This window comes from Nyctereutes procyonoides, unplaced genomic scaffold, assembly GCF_905146905.1.
Source record: "Nyctereutes procyonoides isolate TBG_1078 unplaced genomic scaffold, NYPRO_anot_genome, whole genome shotgun sequence".
Lineage (NCBI taxonomy): Eukaryota > Metazoa > Chordata > Mammalia > Carnivora > Canidae > Nyctereutes > Nyctereutes procyonoides.
In genome coordinates this window covers 2720301-2730611 of record NW_026575040.1, presented here as the reverse complement: position 1 = coordinate 2730611, position 10311 = coordinate 2720301, and the positions used below count along the sequence as shown (strand labels likewise).

Sequence of the window (10311 nt, the reverse complement as noted above, 5' to 3'; positions counted from 1 at the left end):
CCCTGAGGTGCTGGGCCCGCTGGGGCCTGGCTGGGCAGCAGCCAGTCTCCCCTCCTCCTGGCCCTGTCGCCAGCCGGCACTTCAGGGCGTATCTGCCCAAGAGCCGTGGCTTACTGAAGGCTGGCGGACGGGGCCTAACCAGCTGGGTTCCTGGGCCCAGGCGGCAGCTCCAGGCCACAGCCTGCACAGCAATTTACCAGAGCCCAGGCCTCCGTCATTCAGCTTTATTTTAAGTGCTGGTTTTTGGTTCCCCAAGAGCTGCATGAGTGGTAGTCCTGACCACCTGGATGGGGACTGGGGTACAGGATAGGACGCCTCTGAAAAAAGCTGAAGGCAGAGGAACCATGCTGATCTTTAAGACCACCAGGAAAGGCCCAGGCTGGGGGCAGGAGAAGGCTCCAGAGCCTCCCGCAGGAAGACAGGCCCAGGAACAAGCTCCCCGTGGCCCCTGACCAGGCCCTCGCTCCCAGGGCTGCTGCAACTTACCCACTGCAGCGCGCAGAGTCCGCTGGGCCAGGCTCCTCAGGCTCCTCTTCTGCTGTACCCAGCGCAGGGACGCTTACCAACAGGCAGGCACCCACAGTCTACTGGCTGCTTACTGAAAATGCCCGTAACCCAGCACTGCTCCTCAGACTGTGGCCCTGCCTCTACAGAAAGGGCTCCATCTTGGAGCTTCTTGGCCCTGAGAGTGAGCAGAGGTTCAGGGAGGATACACACAAGGCTCACAGTCTCTGGCTGCCTCCCACTGCTGGAGACAATTAACATTTGAGGAAGAATGGGAGGAAAAGAGGGACCAGCCCTCTGCCCTGCCTCATCTGCTCCTGGCTATGCTCCTATGAGAAGTGGGAAGTAGCCTGCAACAATCCATGGTACCAGGGCCTACCCTGTGTCCATATTCCTTGGCGAGCCCTCCCACTCACCCCCTTAACCAGAGTGAGTGGGCAGAAAGCAGAAGCCTGAAGCCCTGAAAATGGCTTTAGAGCATGAGCTTTTTGCAAGGGCCCCTGGCAGGTACTCTAGGGTATGGCTCGTGTTCTGAAACCAGCCTCCAAGGCCTAATCATGTGAGGTCCAAGGGCTTTCCTGCCTTAGGATCTGAGCAGCAGTGTGTTCCTATGGCTGAGACCCACCAGCTAGCTCATCTAGAACTAGCCTCATTTTGGCATCTTTGAGAGGGCGCTGGCCCCAAGCCTACTCATCTAGAGTGGACAATCATAAAGGGTTCAGAGCCTAGATGGGAGAGACTTGTGTCCTGCTCTGGGACAATAGCTGCAGAGGACCATTTCAGGGGGGAAATGGGGGCAGAAGAAAGGGGGGTATACGTGCAGGCAAGGAGGTAGGGGCAAGGTAGTGGTGGCCTAAGACACAGAAGCACCAGGGAGCCTCTTCTGGCTCAGCACCAGGCTCCCCCAGGGACCTCCCCAATACTGAACATTAAAGCTGCACCCTGAGGGCTCTGGCCCCAGCTAGAGAGGGTATGGGGCTGGGGGGGCACTGCTGGCAAGATGGGCACTGTGGTTCTACAGTAACATAACCTCATACTACGTATGCAGAAAACAAAAACAGTATAAAATCCCAATACAGTAAAACCATCCTGATGCCACCCCCTTTCCTGCCTCTCAGCGTGATGGAGTGGAAAGGAAGAAAGACCCTTGAAAAAAATCCCAGCATAAAACTTGCATCAGCTCAGGAGAAAGGGTCAAAAAGCCTCCAAATCAGCTCCTAAATCAACTTGCGGCAGGACTCTGGGAAGGCCACCTCCAAGCCCTCACCAGGAACAGAGTGCGAGTCTGCCCTCTAGCGGGCAGCTGCAGCACAGCCAGTTTGACATGATCAGAAGGGGGGGTGCAGAAGCAGGGGACATGGAGCCAAAGCAAGTACAGGGCCCCAAACAGGACCCGCACCACCCCGCAAGGTGCTTGCTCAGGCCCCAGTGACTGTAAACCTGAAACACAGTCCGTGAGTGAGCTGCCTAAGTCTGTAAACAAAGCCCCATCCAGCCACGCAGGGGGCCAAGGGTCGAGATGCCTAGAACCACTCAGCCTGCTGCCCACCCAGCACACCCACACACCTGCCCTGGCTACAGGCAGGTGACAGGTCATTTTTAAATAGGATCTGTTCTCTCACAGAAGTAACAAATCCAAAAGCGAAAAAATTTAACAAGGTCCATGAAGCTTCACATCCTTAAGGCGTTCGTTGTCAAGTTCAGTGTGTCCGGAGCAGCAGGGGACCGCAGGGTCTAATTCGCCCAGAGCTCCTCTAGGCCGAGTGCAATGGAATGACAAACTTGCAGCCAAAGGGGGAGTGGTAGCTGATGCCCACCTCCTGGAACACCTGCTGGGGGAGGCCGATGTCACACAAGTAGATGCGGCCTGCACGCTCCCCCAGTGGCAGAGGCAGGCCCAGGGCCAGTGACCACTTGGCGTCGATGCCCTGTTCACCTTCATGCACGGGAGGGTCTATGCTGAGCACTGGCGCCCGGTTCCGGTTGGCCCAGGCCACAGCTGCCTTGTACCAGGGCTGGTCCCGCAGGAAGGCATTCTCGGGGCAGTCCAGGCAGTTGATCACTAGATCCACAGGGCTAGTGGGCAGATCTGCGGGAGGAAAGAGCGCTATATGGGAATCGCTATAAGCAGAGAGCAGCCCAGGTGGGGACTGGAACCCAGATGGCCCCAAGGGTGTCTTGTCCTGACACCACTCCAAGGACTTGCCACAGACTGGCTTTCTCAAGGCTGGACCAGGCCCCTGGACCTCTGCGGCCTGGTTGGGCTAGGCACCAGAGACTAAGGGCATGTCAGCCCAGTGGACCATTGTCCTCACGGAGTCCCCAGGCTGAAGTAGCATCCTGCTGGCCATCTCCAAGAACAGCAGATGCACATCCAACTAATTCCCTGGTACACTATGAGCTCTGAGAATGGGGCGCTGACTGCCAAGTCAGCCCTCACAGGGAGCCCTGCCCAGAGCCCAGAAGAAATGGGCTGACTGCCATTTGCTGACTGGCCCAAGAACTGGAAGCAGGCCAGAACGCACATACTCTACCTCGAGCTAGCCGCCTCACCGGACAAGAGCCAGCCCGGCTTTGCCGCACCCCGCCCCACCTCATGAAAATGGGCTCTCCTTGCAGCCCACTCTGAGGGATAGGGAAGGAATGGACTACTTCTCCAGGCATTTGAAAAAGTTTCTCTGCTCAAACCACACCTCTCAGGCAGTGTAAGAACAGATGTCTCAACAACTATGTAAGTCTTGACCAGCTTAAGAGGGTAATTGGAGAATAGGAGAAATCAGACCAACTCAAGGTCAGCATCTTCAGACTTGGCTCCTGGAATTGAAATAGGAAGGCTTTTGGGTAGCCAGAGGAAGAACTGCCTATAACACGGTATCATGTTACAGATCTCAAGCTGCGGAACCCACGCCAGACCCCCTTCCTGGCTAAAGTAATGATATTTCTTAATTAGGGACTCATGGCTTCCTTACTTAGAGCACCATGAAGAAGGGGGCGGGGATGTCCCTGGGGGCCAGGAGGCTTTCAACAGTAAGAGAGGGTCTTACCTTCCACGTGCACAACAGGAGGCTGGCTGGAAGGAGACAGAGTTATGGCCCAGGGTCTGGCCTCAACCTGCCATCTGACCCCCAGCAAGGGCCTTCTTCATATTTCTTCTCTCTTCTCCTCCTGCCCTGCTCTCACTAAAACCCATTCCAATCACTTTGTTGTCCCTACCCTCCCTTCCCCACCAGCCCTTGAAACTGCCCTGGTCCAGTTGCTCTCTCAACTCCCTGACTTCCTAACAAAGAACTGAGTCTCACAACTTCCCTACCCCTTCCTAGGAGATAGCCTACCCAGGCTCACTAGGGCTCATTCCCGCCTACACACCCGGTACTTCAGACCAGACCCCTTCACGTACCTGTGGACTTCTCTGTATCAGGCAACAGTTACACCTGCTTATCCAACAGGTACCTCCGACTTTCTGCTCCTCCTCCCACAAATCTTCCCATTTCAGGATGGCACTTCCCTCCTTCTGGTGACTCAGGCCAAACACCTTGAAGTGTCATATAATCCTCCCGTGTCATATACCTTACAACAAGGCTGCAGCCTCTACTCCAAAACTTAGAAACTAACCCCGCTTCACCTCTTCTACCACTACCACTGTCTCAGTCCCCAGCATCTCCTCCCAGTTTATCACAATAGCCTCTCAACAGTTCTCTTTGTAAACCTCTAGTCTCTTCTCAAACAGCAACCACATGATCACTGGGACCTGAGCTGGATTCTATCTTCCTTCTACTTATTCCTCCAGTGACCCACCATCTCAGCCACGGTAAAGTTCAAACCCTTAACAGTGATCTGCAGGCCTTATACAACTTGACCCTTAACGCCTAAGTTAGCTACTCCCTACCCAACCCTCCAACCCTTTCTAGCTCCCTTCCCTACTTTGTCTCCATAACACCACCACCTGGCCTAATAGAAATGTTACTTGTTTCTTTGTCCTAAGTAGAACGTATACTGCATGGAAGAATGGATTAAAAAAAAAAAAAATCTACTGCCACAACCTGTGTCAAGAATAGTGTCTGTTCTGTAATGTTTGTAAAATAAACAAATGGGCCCCAGGCTCTATATGACTGTGCTGGAGAGTGAGGACAGCGAAGGGATGGGAAGTAAGCAAGTCAACGCCCGCTTTGTGTACCAAGACTCCTAATAGGCAGAGCAGGGTTTACATCTGTGGTGATGTTCCACCTGTTGCCACTGGGTGGCAGCACCAGACTATCAAATTCTGTGAGGAGGGAGGAGGCCAGAGGCCCCGGGCAGCCCTAAGCAAGGGCTCACCTTTGAGGTTAGATACTTGTTGGCCTTGGGTCTTGCTGAAGAGAGACAGCTCGATGGTGATGGACTCCAGCATCTTGACAAAGTTGGGCAGGAAGAGGATGACCTGGACATCATGGTTGGCCAGGTGCCTTCCACAGCTGATCCCCTGGGCCCCTTTCACATGGGGGCCACACAGCAGGGCCACCGTGGGCCTCTGGTGAACATTTTTGGGGTTCAACCTGGAACAGAAGGTAAATAAGCTTTATCAGCTGCAGATCTGTCTTGCACCCTAACCAGGCGAGTGCCTCTCAGGACCTGTTGCTCTCAGAGTTCTCCACAGTCCCAGGTCCCAGAGTGAAAATCCACCGCATTCCAAGACTACGGGTGGCATTCCCACGGTCCCACGGTCCCACGGTCCCACGCTCACGTCACTTCATCTGCTGGGTCCTTTCACTAGGCAGATCACCCAGATCTTGTTCCTAGAACACTGTTGCCAGAACACTGCTCTCTGGGATGCCCAGGGGGCTCAATGGTTGAGTGTCTGCCTCTGGCTTAGGGCATGATCCTGAGGTCCTGGGATCAAGTCCCACATTGGGCACCCTGTGGGGAGCCTGCTTTTCCTTCTGCCGGTGTCTCTGCCTCCCTCTCTCCCTATATCTCATGAATAAATAAAATTTTTTAAATACTTTAATGATAATTTTTAAAAAAGAAGACTGCTCTCTGACTAGAAACACTAACTGTTCTGTGGGACCTGTGAGGTCCAAACTGACTAGCAAAGAGACTTCTCCATCTCTATAGCCTTCTTTGCTCTTCTTCCCCAACATATTGCTCCACTGCAGTAAGGCTGGCCTCACTCTCTCCTGTATTATAAAGCTCTTTCTTGCTTTTCCTCAAACTCTGTCCCCTGCCCAGAAAGCCCCTCACCTGTCAAACTCTGACCCACCTTTCCTTTGAAATCCAGCTCAAGGCTCACCTCTTCCAGGATCACTCAGCTCACTTCCTAAGAAACTCACAGCAAGTACCAAATGGGACAGTTCTAAATCGTCCTCAATCAGTTACCAGACCAAGTTCTCTTTACTGAGCTGCCAGTAAGCAAAAGAAGGGCAACGCTAGATACTAATAGTACCTCTTCCACTCACAGGATGTTGTGTGGATCAATGCACATATAGCATTTAGAACGGGGCCGATACATTAGAGCATTGGTCACAGAGAAGGCAGCAGGCTAGGGGTTCCCTGATCTACACTGGCAGTTCCCTTGGATACCCACCTTCCTGATGAAGTCATTTCCAGCTCCTGCCATTCAAAGCCGAGCCACAAGTAAGGAGTTGTGGGGGATAACTCTGGAGCTGTTCCCAACTCCAGACCGGTACGGTCTGTCTCCAGGACAGAAGGCAGGGGGTGGGGGGAGATGGACAGCAAGAAGTCCCTCCTTAGCAGTGACAGTCACTTACTAGTCTCCCAAAGAGGGGACGATGACAGATGCTATTCATGTCTGAGAGGAAGCCCCTGTGCTCCAAATAAATATGGGGAAATTTAGCAATGTACCCTGCATATATACCAAAGCATTCATTTCAAACCCCCACTATGTTTGCATCTTAGGGAAATGTGATGAGCACTTCTTCCTTCAGACAGACATTGCTGAGCTGTAGTATCTGACTCACCCATGTCTGCTGCTAAAACAGACTCTTCCTCTCAGAACCACCCCCCATCAGAGGACCCAAAGCAGACCCTGGTACCATACAGCCCACAGCAGGCGGCAGGGTCCAGCCACTGGAAACAGACCTATCTGGATGGGAGACCTGGCTCTACCAAGTACCAGCAGAGTCAACGTGGGCAAGCCTTTCAGCTCTCTGCGCCTTAGCTGGCTCATCCTCAAACACCAGACTATTTACCTTCAAGGCTGTCATGAGGATCAAATTAAACACGGCTGTGAAAGCACAGTGAAAAACTGCATGGTACTGGACACACATGAAAAAGATTACTAGCTGTGGCGATCCTTCTCAAAGGCGCTGCAGGAGACAGCCCTTCTGAGAGGTCAGATGTGGCAAGAAAAGAGGCCCAAGGACAACCAGCCCCAAGAAGCTGGCTAGAGAGCAAAGTGACTCGGTGAGGATGTTCATATGCTGCCCCGACACCGCTGTTTCTGAAAGCCCTTTGGCAGCTCCCTACTGCGCAGCTGTCGCAAAGCCCTACTTCCCAGTCACACAGAATGACTCCGCAGATCCCTGCCACATCCACACTGTCCATTCTGTTTGCCCTCGGCGTAGGCTCCTCCCCAGACCTGGACTTCTCGCCCTGCCAGCTTGCCTCTGTTGATTCCCTGGGCCCCCTGCAGGACTCAGCTTGAAGGCTACCACAGCTTCCCAGACAACCACGGCAATGTATTGTCTGGAGACCTCACAGCCTTCCAGATGGCAGGCTCAGTGTTTTATTCTCCTGTGTGTCCCCAGCACAAGGATTGGCACAGGAGATCAGTAAATGACACAAATACAATTAAGCACTGCTCTTGACATAAGGGCCCAAAGGGCAGGTACGAAGGCACCAAACTCCAGCTCTCCCACCCAGCTGTCAGGGTGGTTCTAGAAGTTCTCAGATATGGAACTCAGGAGCTGATCTGTATCCTAGCCCCTCCGAATGAAATACAAGTGTCAAAGGCTGAGTCTCTGAAGGTTCTTAAAAAGCAGGCCTCTGGTAGCCAGCAAGCAGTGTCAAAGCCAGCTGTTATTGGAAAGAAAGGGTCAAAGAGCAGCTTGCTGAGAGAAGAATGAGGGTTTCCGGGAGGTGGGTAAGATGGGCAAACAAAACCTTCAGAGCTCCGGGAAAGGGACTCACACTGTCTGAGGAACTCTGTGCGGCGCACTGGTGGTGCCTCAGCAGAGCAGAACCTCCCCACCCTCAGCCCTCACCAGTGTAGAGGCATTTACCTGTTGGGTCCTCCAAGCAGGGTCAGGGCCATCTGACTGGCACACACTCCTGTCATCTCCAGTCTCCGCTCCAGAGTCAACCCGTGCTTCTCAGCCACAGACAACAGCTTTTTATGCAGTTCGTAGGAAACACTTGGGACAACCAGGCCAGAGTCTGCAGTTCAAAAGGAGGTGAGCAGAGAAAGGGAAAGTGAGGACAGGAAACCAGAGCCACAAATGAGTGTACTCGATCCAGGATTCTGGGAAAGCCAAGACTCTAAGACTGGCCCTCCGCTGGCCCATCCTCCTGATCTGGGATGGAGGTGTAGTATGCAGCCCTCCAGAGTAGTAGATGGAGAAGTGAGTAACAACATGTGCATGTTACCAAAGAGCAGTTGTAAGCTTAAGCACTCTTAGCAGTTTATTATTTTTTAGACTTAATTTATTTGAGGGGTGCCTGAGTGGCTCAGCAGTTGAGGTTTGCCTTCGGCTCAGGGCGGGATCCTGGGGTTCCGGGATCGAGTTCCACATAGGGCTCCTTGCATGGAGCCTGCTTCTCCCTCTGCCTATGTCTCTGCCTCTGTGTCTCTCCTAAATAAATAAATAAAAATCTTTAAAAATTTTTTTATTTATTTGAGAGCAAGAGGGCAGGCGCAAGCACCCAAGGTAGGGAGGCAGGGGGCAGAGCAGAGGGAGAGGGCTGAGCAGACTCCTCACTGAGCCAGGAGCCACAGAACTCAATCCCAAATCCCAGGTCCCTGAGATCATGACCTGAGCCAAAGTCAGAGGCTTAACCAGCTGAGCCACGCAGGCGCCCTTCCCTTAACAATTTAGCTTTAGACCACAAAAGCCAAGTCTCTCAAGACCTACTTGGTTATTGCAGAGAAAAGGCTGGCACAGCATGTAACAGCAACCTGTGGGCCATTGCAGAAGAGAACATGCTTTTCGAAAATGGGGGAAATGCTGTTCCTGGCAGTGGGGCTGTCCTCATGGACTCCTTCCCCACAAATGGAAGGGATGCTAAGCCTCCCAACCCTCTGTTCCCCAGTGTTCAAGGTCTAGGCTGGATGACTTGCCCATTCCATTTGCTCCCCACTTCCTCTTCTTTCTCCTCTATTCTACTTAGTCCTTCCTCTTTGCTTAAGAAATTCAATGAGTGGAATGCTAGGTGGCTCAGCAGTTAAGCATCAGGGCGTGATCCTGGAGTCCCGGGATCAAGTCCCACATCAGGCTCCCTACATGGAGCCTGCTTCTCCCTCTGCCTGTGTCTCTGCTTCTCTCTCTCTCTCTCTCTCTCTCTCTCTCTCTCTCTCTCTATCTCTCTCTGTTTCTCATGAATAAGTATAATCTTAAAAAAAAAAAGAAATTCAATGAGCAATTTCTTTTCTCAAATAATTTGTCATTTTCTCCCCTTATTTGGGGTGAATATAACCTACTACTCAAATCTCAGGGAAAGAGTACATGGAAAGCAACCTACTCCAAAGAATCTTGAACATTTTATTTGCCATAAAGAAAGGAACTCTATAAAGGTTAGGGAGAATCAGTCATTGAAAGTACACCATGGAAAATACTTAGTTTTATAAGGCCAAAGTCTGCAGCAACTGGTACACTTGCAAGAGTCTTACATGCATCAATACCAACGTATCAGATATCATCTCAGGGCCCAGAAAACCAGGACAGGAAATAAATGCCAAAATAAGTAATTGTGATCTGTAATGTGCGGCTTGTCTTGACAACCAATGCCATCTTAACAAATACTAGAAGCCACTGGACTAGCTCCCCCAAGGGAGCAGACCTTTGCCAAAGAGCCCCATTTGGCCTCACTGGCTGATAGACCAACACACACAAATCCCAATAGCAAGTCATCATGGAATCCCACATAATTTGCTTTGTCTGGCTGGATCAGATGCATTTTTAGATCCTGGGTCTTCATCTATACTAGACTATTAACTCCTCAAAGCAGGGAAATAAAGTTCTTTGCCCCCATCTCAACTGGTCTCAGACACATTTAACAACAAAGGTGAGTTTTTATCAAGTACTCAAACACAGAATGATGCAAACCCAGTGCTATTTCTGGCCTGGCCTAAGTCTAGTAGAACTTTTCATGAAGCTCATCATTACCATATTGGTTCCAAAGCCCTGTATAGAAAAACGTCTTCCTCCTTGATCATTTCAGGAATAATTTCTTGAAGTTCTATGAGATATCCAGTCCTGCCTACATCGATTCTTAAAACCATGCAGAACAAGGCTATGGTGGTACATTGGAAAAACAGGAATCCAAGCACAAAGACTGAACCTCAAGCCCCAAGGTATAAATATATCCCTCTTAAAGACAGGCAAAATAATAATTTAACGTAGTGAGGACAACAAAAGATGTCTACTCATCAAAATTAACGCTATCCTGTTGGTTAACTGAACTCTCTACTTGCCTGAGTCCTATTCCTGCCTTGGCACAAACAGTGCCATTAGGAACACTGTCTCTTCTCTCACTCTTTCTGAAATGTCAGTCCTAGGTGCCAATGCTGGAGGCTGCAGCCTGACCTTGCGTGTCAGCAGCTGATTAAAAGAGCCATTTTTATAGCCTGCTCCAGACATGCACATATTATCAGAA

The 10311-nt window shown here is 51.4% G+C and overlaps 1 protein-coding gene across 3 annotated transcripts in view; it reads right to left on the bottom strand.

Moving 5' to 3' along the window:
* Positions 1-209: 209 nt before the first annotated feature.
* The window catches only part of EDC3 (enhancer of mRNA decapping 3), a 49423-nt gene continuing 39321 nt past the window's right edge, over positions 210-10311 (bottom strand). For all 3 annotated transcript variants that reach the window (XM_055319797.1, XM_055319798.1, XM_055319799.1), the window contains exons 6-8: positions 7722-7875; positions 4819-5036; positions 210-2593 (exon numbers count right to left, since the gene is read on the bottom strand). In XM_055319797.1, the coding sequence (XP_055175772.1) occupies positions 2259-2593; positions 4819-5036; positions 7722-7875 (707 nt within the window). In that variant the 3' untranslated portion in view covers positions 210-2258. The remainder of the gene's footprint in view (positions 2594-4818; positions 5037-7721; positions 7876-10311) is intronic.